Here is a 13,057-nt window from a genome sequence, read left to right as displayed (position 1 = left end):
TATATGTGTATACATATATATATATATATGTGTATACATATATATATATGTATACACATATATATATATATATATATATATATATATGTATACACATATATATATACATATATATATATGTATACACATATATATATATATATATATATATATATATATATATGTATACACATATATATATACATATATATATATGTATACACATATATATATATATATGTATACACATATATATATATATATATATATATATATATGTATACACACATATATATATATGTATATATATGTATATATATACACACATACATATATACACATACTGTATATATATAAATATACGTATATATACATATATATATATATATATATGTATACACATATATATATATATATATACACATATATATATATATATATATGCAGGACAACTGAGCTAATTTGATTCACTGGTGAATCTCTTGAGATATATGTAAACGCTCCAGAGAAAGTTACGATTTAGTTTGGTCAAACTATATAATAAGCCATTTATGTAACTATTTATGTATTCAAGAAACCAAATGGATACATTTCGAAAGTCAAAGTCACCGTGAGATCGTGAACCGTAGAAAACAGCTCTGAATACCATTCAGATGAGATTCAACCAAGCGGAAAGTTTCGGGGGCCAGAAAGAGTAAGACTCTGTGGACTGCATCAGGCTTCTTTTTTTATTTGTGTTGAGGTAGTTTATTGATTTAGCATCCGCCAGACATACCGCTGACAAATACAGCGAGGCCGCTCTGCCATCGGCCGGCAGGTGTGTTTATCGTGTTGGTGTAAATGTGGGGTCTGGGCCTTGCACTTGTAAATATAATTAGTGCATCACATCCTGCTGGAACAATGTCAGGGTCTGGGTGGAGGAGATGTGAAACAGCCCTGTCGAAAGGTCAAAAATCTGTCAATTGGAAAGCTACATTTAAATAAATGGCCCAGTTGCTGCATGTTGTCCCCTCTTATTCTCCCCTTTACAGTGTATATATATATATATGTATATACATTTTAGTGACGGAGCCATAGAGATGACAAACAAGAAGAAAATAAAAAATAAAAATGTGTGCTACTTCACAGATGATCAGACAGTGAGAGAAGGAGCAACATTGACTCCTAGTCCACATGGTGGTGTGATCTTTAGTGTCATCCAGCCTGGTTTACATGTACAAGAGAGACCAATGTCAGGCTGGGCTCTCAGAGCTCCTGATGCTCAACGGTGTATCATTTAAGTATATCTCACTTGAACACTGGGCAGAAACGTATAAAATACTTCACGTTATTATAATCGACATATCTTGAACTTCTAACTGCCACAACTTGCGCTGGCTTTCCTTTCCTTAGAAGTGAGGTTCATAATCTGCTGAGAAAGGGTATTTTTTCTTTGTGAAAAACTCACCTCACCCGCTGAAAGAAAAAAAATGACAAGAAAACAAAACAAACAAAAAAAAGCAGAAATGCTGACTCCCTCACTCAGTCATCGCCATGGTGACCCAGTGTGTCGGCACTTTAATAGCTGTGAAGCTCTAGTTAAATAGCTCACCTGTGTTTCTCATCACGGCTCCTCTTCACAAAACCGCGCTCTCGGCCTCAGAGCTAATAACTCAGATCAGAGTGTGTAGAGGGAGAAATGCGGAGTCGTCTTTACAACGCGTCCCTGGGGGCCTGCGGCGCTCTAGGGCCCCCAAACAGTGTGTGTGTGTGGGGGGGGGGGGGGGGGGTACCATTTGAAGCCTTCTCAGATGAGCACTGGAACATTCAATAATTTCCTCCTCGGATTAGAGCGGCAGCCCTCCTGGTGGCCAGAGCAAACACCCCGTGTGGAGGGAAATAAACAGTGTCAGCTTTCCAGGCACCGAGGTGTGAGCAACGAGAGCCCAGAGGGCCATCGAGGGGGGGAGGGGGGGGGGGGGGATGAAACATGCGTTACAGCCCTCACAGGGCAACGCCCTAAATTACTCCGCTAGTTTGAGCCACGCAGAGAAGATTCATTGACCCTCGTAGGTCCGGGGCGAACTAACAGTCCTTGTCTTTGACGGAGCGGAGGGTGTTGTTGGTGACACAGGTGACATCGAGGCAGCGACGGTGGACTGTAAATGCCACCCCACACTCCCGTGTTGACACCCGGTGATCCTCACCCTACTTGTCCCCGGGGCCAATCAGCAGAACAAACACCCCGACTGTTTGCCCAGCCTTCCTGCACTGCATCCCCCCCCAAAAAGTAATCTGGTCTAACCTCGCAGCAGCCCAGTCTAGCCGGGCCACCTGGCCGAAACACACTGCGCTGCGAGCCTGGGCCAGCCGCCCCGCTAACCTTGGCACCAGGGTCACAAGTGCAGCACTAATTACGCTGCGTTATTTGCGCAGGAGGCACCCCATCGGCACCCGAGTGCACAGTCTCTCTGTGGTTTGTTCTGCAAATTTACTCTGACCCTATCAAACAGGGCCCGCCTCCCCCCGCCCTTTGCTCTCGTTTTGGCCCTGGTTAAAGTTCAGATTCTGGAAGTAGTACGTGCATAATGAATATAATTGTGTTATAGTCAACATAATTGCTCTGGCCACACTGTTTTTTGTCAATGTCAAGTCAGTGAAGCGCATTTGAGTTGAGTGCGGGTTGAATTAAAGGTTCGCTCTCTTCTTGGACAAAACTCATAAACAGAACGAAATAAACAGCATACCGATGTGCGCCCTCCACAACTAATCCACGTGTGTGTGTGTGTGTGTGTGTATATATGGAAGAGCAGAGCACATTCGAGCAGGTCGTGGAGCAGGTTGACCTAATCATTGGGCTAGGTGGTTTGGTCAAGCTACACGTCCACACTGAACCCTGGGGGGTAAAAAAAAAAACACGTTACATTTCTTGTGATGGATATTTTCTCAAAATCTTTTTCCACACGTTCTCATCCCAACTCGTCACATACTGACCCTTGGTGTCAAACTGGGACGCTCCACTACGGTCGCAGTAAACACGTGGTTGATGCTAGGAATTCAACCAAAAGCATTTGCTTAAGTTTAGGCAACTAAATGACTTAATTAGGTTTAGGAAACACCTTATGGTTGGACTTAAAATAACTCTGTGAACTTTCGTATCATAAGTATGCAGACAAGTCACAAACATCACTCTCAATAACTCAACCTCGGTCTTGAACACGAGTCTCCTGGATTAAAGTCTTGTTTGACCCCACTCCTCATGGGAATGTGTATCAAACGAACTGTTGCACGAGCATACGCTGATCATAATAATAATAATAATAATAATACATTTATTTATATAGCACCTTTAAAAACAGGGTTTACAAAGTGCTCTACATAGAAGCAAGGTAAAAACATAACATCAATACAAGTAAACATTTCAGAAAATACATGAGGCAATGGAGACAATGCCATATAGGCAATGAACACAATAGAGAAATAGAAAATTACAAATACAAAATAAAGCAGAACAGACAAAATAATGTCACGGTTGGTTTTACACTGAAGTTAAGTAAAAGTCTCATGCACTGATATTTTCCAGCTCCATTTTGCTGAGCAGTTGGTTTTTTTTGGAACTGGACTACCTCGCTTAAAAGACCCAGCATGTGCCCTGAAATGGACACAGTACTGTATATCATGATTTATTTTTATTCTCCACATGCATCTCCCATAGGATGTAAAGCCTTGGAGAGCTGCACTTCAAAGTTTGGCTTGTTCATTGGACAGCCATAACTCTGCAGGGCAATGGGGCAGAGTCAGGTACTGGGGGTGGTGGTGTTAGTGTATGTGTGTGTGTGTGTCTTGGGGAAGGGGGGGGGGGGGGGGGGGGGGGGGGGGGGGGGGGGGGGGGGGGGGGGGGGGGGGGGGGGGGGGGGTTCCCCCTCCATCTCCAGATATCAAAGCGAACTCTGACAGTGGGGGTCTCAGCCATCCCGGGCTCCTTTCCCACACAGGGACAAAGCAGCGAGCGGCGAGTCTGCATCGTATTAAACAAAGCCTAAATGCTTCAAGCTGTTACACACTCCCCAATGAAACCTCTATGAAAGGGCCCCTAATGCGATTTCAGAAACACCTTGTCATCGGCCCTGGGGCAGCAGAAAGGAGAAGTGTGGATACATGAATGAATGGGCGCTCGGCGTTACCGAGTTACCGAAGAATGACTCTATGAGTGTAGGTGCCTATGGTTTTATTGCCCAATATGTACCTTTCCCCGATATTGCCTGTTGTTTCACTCACAGTGGAGGCCTCTGCTAAACACAGGCCCTTATTAGAAACACCGCCCGTGGCTGATATGGTTAAGTGGCCCTTTGGTCATTTCATTTCAATGAAAGTCTGCGTCGACGTTCGTTAGGACAAACTGAATCAAACAATTTTAAACAAGAGAAGAAAACAATGGCGATTGAAAGTCATGCCATGTGTTGTTGTTTTTTAAATAAAGGCTGGAAAGTGTTTAATACATACTATTTCGACACTGAATTCCGATCGCCATCAAGTCTGATGATCTTCCTCAGAGCCGACTTGTGAGTCACATTGTTTTACTTACTGGAAAACAACTGGGCAACAAAACAGACGTAACTTTTGCTTTTGTCAAACATGAGGGGACCAGTCCACATCATAATACAATATCCTAATACAATATCATCAGAATGAGATAAAGTCTAACGAAAGAAGCAGCCGAGCTCTTTGTCATGCTGTGCTAATGCGTAGGAAACTCCCATGTATCATTCATGCACAAATTCATTGGTTATATTACCTTAAAAATCCTGCAATTCTGTGCAATGAGAACCAGCTGGGCCTTTTTCACTGCTCGACATCTTTAGTTCATCTTGAATCACTTTCCGACGCGCACACACACACACACACACACATACACAAGTGCATGTATGGAAAGACAGATGTCCACAATGCGTTCAATAGTCAGGTGCTAATGTATACTGTACATGAGTTTAAAATCCTATACACACACACACACACACACGAGCGTGTACATAAGCAGAAAATATGCGAGCGCACACAGGCCACGTCTTTAGATCCTCTCGCCAAGATCATTCGGGGTGAGCCTTGTAAGTGTTTGTGGGGGTTAAAGTCAAAGGTAAGCGATCCTGGCAGGCACATGGACAGCAGAATTCCACTCAACACGGCCTCCAACAAATCATCCCTTCCATAACTTCCCTCACACGTCCGTAGCCCTCTCTGTCATCAAAGACGAGGGAGTCATCACACATGCACATTTGGCCTCTTTCCTCCGTTTGCGGACGTAGCTTATCCTTTTTTCCTTCTTCTCTTGTCTCCGAAACCTGGTCTTTGTCCCTCAGCACCTCTCGGCCTCACTTCCTGTCTGGCGACCGGTGGTTTCCACATACGGAGTTGACGTGAAGGCAGAAGGCCGCACATACGACAAGGATGTGTTTTCACTGATGTGACGAGAGGATCTGGGTTCAGTAAGGCCATGCCCTGGACTCATGTGGATCTGGTTCTAAAGGTGTCAGACAAGACAGCGGTGCGTTGTTCTGCCCCACTGAATTATGGCCCATCTTTGATATCTCTCTCTCGCTCCCACTCCCTCCCTCTCTCCCTCACACTTCATTCTGCTGTATTTGCCTGTGCGTCTCTCACACCCTTCATTTCTCTCAAGGGGTTCTAGCGAGAACCACAGAGATTGCTCTCTTCCCCAATGAGCGTCAGGTGAGATAAACATGAATCACTTGCTGACAGGCAAAAACGTACTCTTTTGGGTATCACGGCGAGTATTTCCATTTCACAGACTTTGCTGTCTTTTTAAAAAAACATTTTTTTAATCAACTTTCCTTTCTGTTGCTGTCAGCTGTGATTTTAGGAGGGATCTCCCAGGCTTCACCACCCATTTCAAATGTATGACGTCACGACGGGGTCTAATCACCACACGATTCGCCTTCTCATCCTGTTGTGCACATGACAATTGAAATATTTTTCACAACGAAGTCCCTCCTGATGGAAGTAGTTGAGGAGATAACTGTGGAGGAAATGAAACCCATGATCAGAGTATTCACTCTGATTACTCTGACTCACTTAAGGCTCACTATAGTGAACTTAATGGGGAAAATAAACTACTCCCCTTCTTTCTGGGGACCCCTTTGGAACTCCCTCAAGGATCCCTGGGTGATCAACTTTGAGCTCAAAATGTAATATATTGAACACCATAAACAAGTTAAATGACAAAATGTTCATGCTGCTGGTGCCAGGTTGTTAAATTATCACGCTCAAGCTCTCTCGCAGTTTTTTCACTTTTGCAGCGGAATACGATCGGGAATGAATTATAATCAGTTTGAGACTCGGGGAACTGTCTTCCTCATCCTTTTGTTGCTTGCTTCTGTGAATTTGCGCTAGCTTATCATTGCCTGAGTATTATACAGTGGGAAAGTGCTGCCCCCCCCCCCCCCCCTGTGTACATGCAGAACCTCTACCTCACAGACACTGTGCAGGATCAGCCTCTCACTGCGAGTCAGGACCTCCTCCCCCGGGCACGGAGGCCTCCTGCAGCTGAGCCGGGGAGCAGGAGGTCAGAGGGCATAATGAGGGAAAGTGTGTGTGATTGTGCATGTTCCTCCTTTCATCCAACGCGCTGCACTTATTTGAGAAGTACTTTCATATTTTTTCACGTGAGAAACATTACCTGCTTTATAAAGCCGGAGACCATAGAATGTACCACTCCTTGGACCTGTACTGAGGCCTGCGAGTCGGATTTGAGAGCCCTGGCACTGAGTGAAAGTATTGTGACAGTCACCATTACCAGAGGAACACAAAACACAAAGCAGACCAGCCTCTATTCTAGGCCAGGGGGGGCTTTCAAGGGGAAACCAGGATATGTCCCAAACGAGCACTTCTGGGTTCAAACAATGTTGTGCAACTTTCAAGTTCTTCCCATTTACAGCGACTGGACACATACATGGGCACATGCACTAAAGATACACACAGTTTGATTATGTTCAGATACTCTTGGTGAACTCAGTGTTCGCTAGAGTGTGAATTAGCAAAACTGCTCCCTAATAAGAGGCAATTATTCACTACAATCTGACTCGCATTAACAGTTGAAGGCTTTGTTTCTTTAATCATTTCAGGAACATCATCTGTTGGATATTTATCATACTGCACAGAAAGGTTAAAGAGATCTTTTATCAAAACAATCCAAAATAATGTGTTACTTAATTACCTAAACATCCTGAAAAAAAAAGAAAGTAGAATAATAATCCGGTCCATAGACAAAAGCCACAACAATACGGAACCACTGAAAGTTCCCGAGGTCAGTCAGCTGATCTGGACGAACTCCATATTTCGGCGGTGGATAAATCGAGCGCCATAACGTGAGCCACCTGTGCGCCGCGCTGTGTCGGGGAAACGTGACATGACAGATGGAGAGGTGGACAGATGGAGAGGTGGACCGATGGAGAGGTGGACCGATGGAGAGGTGGACCGATGGAGAGGTGGACCGATGGAGAGGTGGACCGATGGAGAGGTGGACCGCTGACACAACGCATGAAGGAACCGTGCACTGGAGGTAACCGGAGAGCTCCTCGGTTAGTTTAAGCCTCCTTCCTGTTTGACTTGCACATTATAGGAACTGTGAGAGCGGACGGCTTTGATTCGATCAAAGATCAAGAGGATAGATTTACACAACTCAGAAGAATGTGTGCGCAAACCACCGCGAGCGCACATGGAAGCATGGCATTTACTGTTTATGGTTTGACCAGAAATAAAATAAAAGGCCCTGCAGACACAGCCGAGGTTCAAGCCGGGGTTTCACTTTACAGCCGCTCAACATACGTTTTATTTTGACAGAATAATATCAATATATTATGTAAAATTGTATACAAATTATGGCAATAATATAAACACAAATATTAAAGATGCTCGCTTTTAATTCAAGATAAATAAAATAATTATATAATAAATAAATGCGTAAAAGAGGTTTAATCCGGACTATATGTAATCATTTAATTCATAGTTTGATTAATTGTGGTTTCAATAATAAAATATAGGCTTGTTTTGATAATTAAAAAAAATCTATCGAAGAGTAATAAGCGCGCTGTTTGAGTCCCATTCCAGCAGACGCGTGACACCGACTGGTCCCTCCTGCTTATTAGCGGGCCAGGACGCGCACTGGCTCCCCCTCCGCCCTCCAAACCCCTCCCCTTCCACTCTCAAAACTATTTAGCATCTGAAACCCGGATAACGTTTCCAAAAGAATTTAAGGAAAAAACTTGACTGCGTGAGGAGAAGCGTGCCAACCTCAAGTTTGAAATCCAGTTCCTTCCGAAGCGAGAGGAGCAGAGAGCAGGAGATCTAGAAATCACTCCCCTCATCTTCTCGGATATCTACACCTTTTTTCTTCTTTTTTTTCCCCTCCTTCTTTTTTCTAAAAAACTTTTGTTGTTGTTGTTGTAACCACGGCTTCAAAGGTGGACGGCGTGTTTTCGGCTCTATCCCTGCATTTCTTCGAGAAAGACATGGAAGAGGGCTCCAGTTCCCCGGTCTCCCCTGTGGATAGTCTGGTGACCAGCGAGGAGGAGCTGGACAAAATGCAGAAGAGCTTCCCGGCGAAGAAGAGGCAGAGCAAGAAGTGCAGCGAGGACAGCAGCGGCAGCAGCCCGGGCCCCGTGAAGCGGGTCAAGAAGCCCAGTCCGAGCAGCAACCAGTCGTACGAGGAGCTACAGAACCAGCGGTGCCTGGCCAACGTGCGCGAGAGGCAACGCACGCAGTCTCTGAACGACGCGTTTTCGTCGCTGCGCAAGATCATCCCCACGCTGCCCTCGGACAAACTGAGCAAGATACAGACGCTGAAGCTCGCCTCCAGATACATTGACTTCCTCTGCCAGGTGCTGCAGAGCGACGAGATGGACAACAAGATGTCCAGCTGCAGCTACGTCGCGCACGAGAGACTCAGTTACGCGTTCTCCGTGTGGAGGATGGAGGGCGCGTGGTCGATGTCAGCATCACACTAGCGAGAGAGACCTCCAGTCAAACGCCGAAGCGGTGGGTACCACGAGCTGAGGAGAGGAACACTCACACCAATTAGTGCCGGTCGCGTTGTTATGAATTGTTGTTGTACGCAATGGTGAATGAATACGCGGATTCATGAGAGAATTACAACGATATATTTCATATTATATTATTATGATGTACATAAAATGAGGCCTTCCTCCTAGACATTCACGGATTATTGGCCCGCACTGTGTACTGTATATCCCCCCCCACCCCCCCACCCCGCCCCCCCGGGAGATGATTACCAAAACGCTCGTGCGCATCAGCGTGGCTCCGACATTATAATTCACGCGTTGGAAAGCGCGCATGTGCCGCGCGCGCTTGTTACGCGAGTGACAGATTTCACGCCGAGGCCTCAGCATCTTTTCGGACGAGACGCCGGGATGGCCTCCAGACCACATGCTCCATCAGATCACTGGTCGACACGTTCAAGAAAACCGTCACGAGTTTACCTTCAGTTCAGAATGCGGAATACGGAGCAGGATTATTTTTGAGAAAAGGATTAGGCGCAGGGAAGTGCGGATTAATATCTACACATGCAGCATCACGTGCCATTCAGAATTGTGAATATACCTCAGCCTGTTATATATATTATTATTTTTTATCATTAAATATGCCGGTTGTGATTCCTGCAGTTGATCCTTATTCAGTCCCCCTTAACAGCATTTCATAATGAGTGAGACAAAAACAAATCATAAAGTTCCGGGCCGCACCAAAACGCAGCTGGATAGCGCCACCGCGGGTCATTGATGCCCGCAATAGAGTGCTTTCCTGTGCGGAGACCGCAGGAATGGCCAGCTGGACATGAAAGTTAAGTGCAAGACAATAACAAAATAATAAATAAAAAAAGAGCAGTCGGGATTTGGTCACGTTGTTTTGCAGATCCAGGTCAGTGCGGGTCTCGGGCCTCAGGAGGACCTGACAGCTGAGAGCAAACCGTTTGGTAACAGAGGTGAAAAGATAAAAGCACGACACCAAATTGTGACGTAACGACCACATGAGAAGGAAATACCGCCGCTTGGGTTTTCAGTCCTTGTGAGCTGAAACAATTGAATTGACAATTATGATCAAATGATTCCAAAATAAAAGCACATTGGTCATGTATAGTTTAAGGTCTACGGGCTGGAAGGAGAGAGAGCACACACTAATGACACTCTGGCTCTTTGGGTTAGAATAATATAGGAGCAGGGTTTGTTTATTTCTCATGGGCCTGCCATGTCGTTAGCAGGCCGCCCCTCAGCGGGGCTTTGTTGTCTTGTAAACCAACCCGAGTGCCGTGGGGGAGCCGGAGAGGCTTCATTACAGGGATTTGTGGAAGCAGTAAATTAAAAGGTTTCTTTTTTTCCTGAGTTGAATGGAATATAAAAGAAAATAACAAAACATTGAAGGCTTTAATAACACTCTTAGAAACTCCTACACACGAGGTGCTCTGCTCTCCAGGAATACATGCTATTCATTTGGTTGCTGGGATTGAAATGGAGAAAAACATGATATCAACATCCACATGTGGATATTATTCAAAAACATGAAGAGGGGGGAAAAAAAGGCCTGTGAAAATATTATAAATCGTGACCATATTGATATAGTTCTTTTCTTTTTCTATGACTCTGGGCTCAATGTTGCTCTGAGGAATTAGACTTTATTGTTTCATGACTAATCGACAGCGAAAAGCAAACGAGTGAATTGACTCAGGTGTTTCAAACTAAAAGCCAGAGAAACTGTGTGTGTGTGTGTGTGTGTGTGTGTGTGTTTCTTGTTTCCTCTGTATTACACTATTTTCCTGCCTTTGAGTCGACATGTGGTTTTACTCAGCCCAGTGGCTAATCATTGATTCATTAATGACTTCCCACAGCTATAGTCGAGCCAGTGAATGTTAAATAATAATAAATAAATACAAAAATCAGAAAAAATACAAAAAATGCCAAAATCAATAGCTGTCATGCATCCAGTTAGTTTGCATTTAAGTAATGGTTTTTGTATGTATCCCTTCCCTCCATTGCAGACTGTTTACTTCTACAAAGTACGAAGACCAAAAGGGATTATTGAAGAACCCATCGACCTCAAAGGCATGGCGGAGAGACGTAATGTGACCCACAACTACAAACTCTTGGGGAGTGTTTGTGTTGTGTGTGTGTGTGTGTGTGTGTGTGTGTGTGTGTGTGCGTGTGTGTAGATGCAGATTCATCACACTGCTTCTGACTGTCCGGAGCTGTTTGTGGCAGAGAGAGGAGGGAAAGACAGACCTGCAATGCCTATCGGCCAACGATGTTACAGAGCTTGGCCTGTATTTCAACAAAAGCCAAACTTTAAACGTTTTTTTAAGAATGATATATATATATATATATATATATGTATACATATATTTTGTTTTTCAAAGACTTTAAACCAAAGTATAAATATATAGATGAATGCATACTGTACATACCTGTGTAAGTACGCCATAGCCTGTAAAGGGACCAATGCAATTTAGTCATTTGCTGCATGGATTTGTTTCACTGACTTTCTTTCGCAAGTCTCCAAACTCCGTCCAATGTACATTTTTTTTTGTTTTTGCTTATTTATTAAAACACATATTTTTGAACGAAATATATGGTCGATTTAAATTTTTTTATTCCATCTGTAGATTAAAAAAAAAATCTTTAACCTAATAGCATGTAGGTTTAAGTCAAATGAAATCAGTCAAATTACAGTTTCTGCATAATTTTAATTCAACAAGATAATAATAAATAATATATATATATTTTATATTTATATATTTAAAGCAGCATAAAACAATATGTTTTGCTTGTTCAGGTTATGGCTGCCAGAGGGGGGATTTTTTTCTCTTCTCTTTTTGGTGTGAAAATCTCCCCCTTTTTTCTCCCTTTGCTCTTGTTATGGAAAGAAAACACACACACAAAAAAAGGCCATAAAATATACAGCTTCATTAACGGTGGAGGAAATTCGAGCCAGTTTTAAACTCATATAAAATGCTTGTCCGCTTGAATAACGAGTAATCATTTGAAATAGCGATGCCTTTGGGCTCTTTAACGAGCAGGGAGCCCCAACAACCGCAGATAAGGACAATAACTCTCAGCCTGCAGCTTTAAAATAATAATAACTTACAAAGAAAAAAAGCCAGGAAACAGAAGAGACGACTGAATAAATTCCTTTGACTCTCTACCGCTCAGTCTTAAAGCATTAAAATTGTTTACATCTCCGTTTTCCAGACATAGTTAGATGCAATCGGGACAGAGAATGGACCTCATTGTTAATGTGGGGCTCGCTGGTGTAAATGGTAGGCTGGCTCTCTGCTGCTGTTTCAGCTAAACTCTGCACCGCTGAAATCTCGACTTTCAAGCGGCACTTTTAAACGGCTTAATCGTTTTTTATCACCAGCAAAACAAACACTAAACTTTCACTTCAAATTGCAGTGCATCTACATTAGGATCTCAGATGGAGACAGGCCAGGAAATGCCAGTCAGACATTTTTCCAGTTGAGAAACTGCTTTAGAAAATAAAAAAAGTACTCAGGGGGATGGCAAATGCTCCATATAGCACAGCAAGGATGCTATAAAATCTCCTGGAAAAAAAAAGCCTGGACGTTTGGAGAAATATTAAAGTATTCATGGTATTGCCAGCATGTCTGATTCTCTCAAGGTCAGCGTGGTTTGAAGAGGAAACACCTGCTGCTGAGTTAACACACACTCACACACTCACTTCCATTCTCCGATCTGATTCACTTGGTGGATGATGAGCCGAGAGCTATAAGCTTATTTTATTACCAATCGTATTGTTCGCCAGTGCGGCTAAAGGAGGCGCACAAGAGGAAAAATCAGATGTAATCATTTAAGGGCCGTGATTTTTAAATTGAGTGATTTATGTGACACTGGGATCTCTGTGACTAATTCTAATTTTGCTGGTTGAGGTGTGATACGGCCCTCCCTGCAGGAGGACTGACTGCATGCATTGGGTCCTTGCAGCGACACACACCAGTAAAGATGGGTGAAGTCACACATGCTGGATGATACGCTCAATTCTTCGTTGCACATGTCTCGGC

General features: G+C 43.7%; 1 protein-coding gene across 1 annotated transcript; it reads left to right on the top strand.

The window, feature by feature from the left end:
- Nucleotides 1-8,255: 8,255 nt before the first annotated feature.
- Nucleotides 8,256-11,564, top strand: twist2 (twist-related protein 2). The gene is made up of 2 exons (XM_034561919.1): nt 8,256-9,009; nt 11,021-11,564. Exon 1 carries the CDS (start codon nt 8,484-8,486, stop codon nt 8,976-8,978), a length of 495 nt encoding a protein of 164 aa, XP_034417810.1. The 5' UTR covers nt 8,256-8,483; the 3' UTR covers nt 8,979-9,009; nt 11,021-11,564.
- The last annotated feature ends 1,493 nt before the right edge of the window (nt 11,565-13,057 follow it).

The sequence above is a fragment of the Cyclopterus lumpus genome, chromosome 21 (genome assembly GCF_009769545.1).
Source record: "Cyclopterus lumpus isolate fCycLum1 chromosome 21, fCycLum1.pri, whole genome shotgun sequence".
NCBI lineage: Eukaryota > Metazoa > Chordata > Actinopteri > Perciformes > Cyclopteridae > Cyclopterus > Cyclopterus lumpus.
Note: the sequence above shows the minus strand (reverse complement) of the source record. Positions and strands in the feature narration are given on the sequence as shown.

Bases quoted from the DNA above. Each gene is read 5' to 3' on its own strand.
- twist2 (XM_034561919.1), top strand. From the start codon at position 8,484: ATGGAAGAGGGCTCCAGTTCCCCGGTCTCCCCTGTGGATAGTCTGGTG.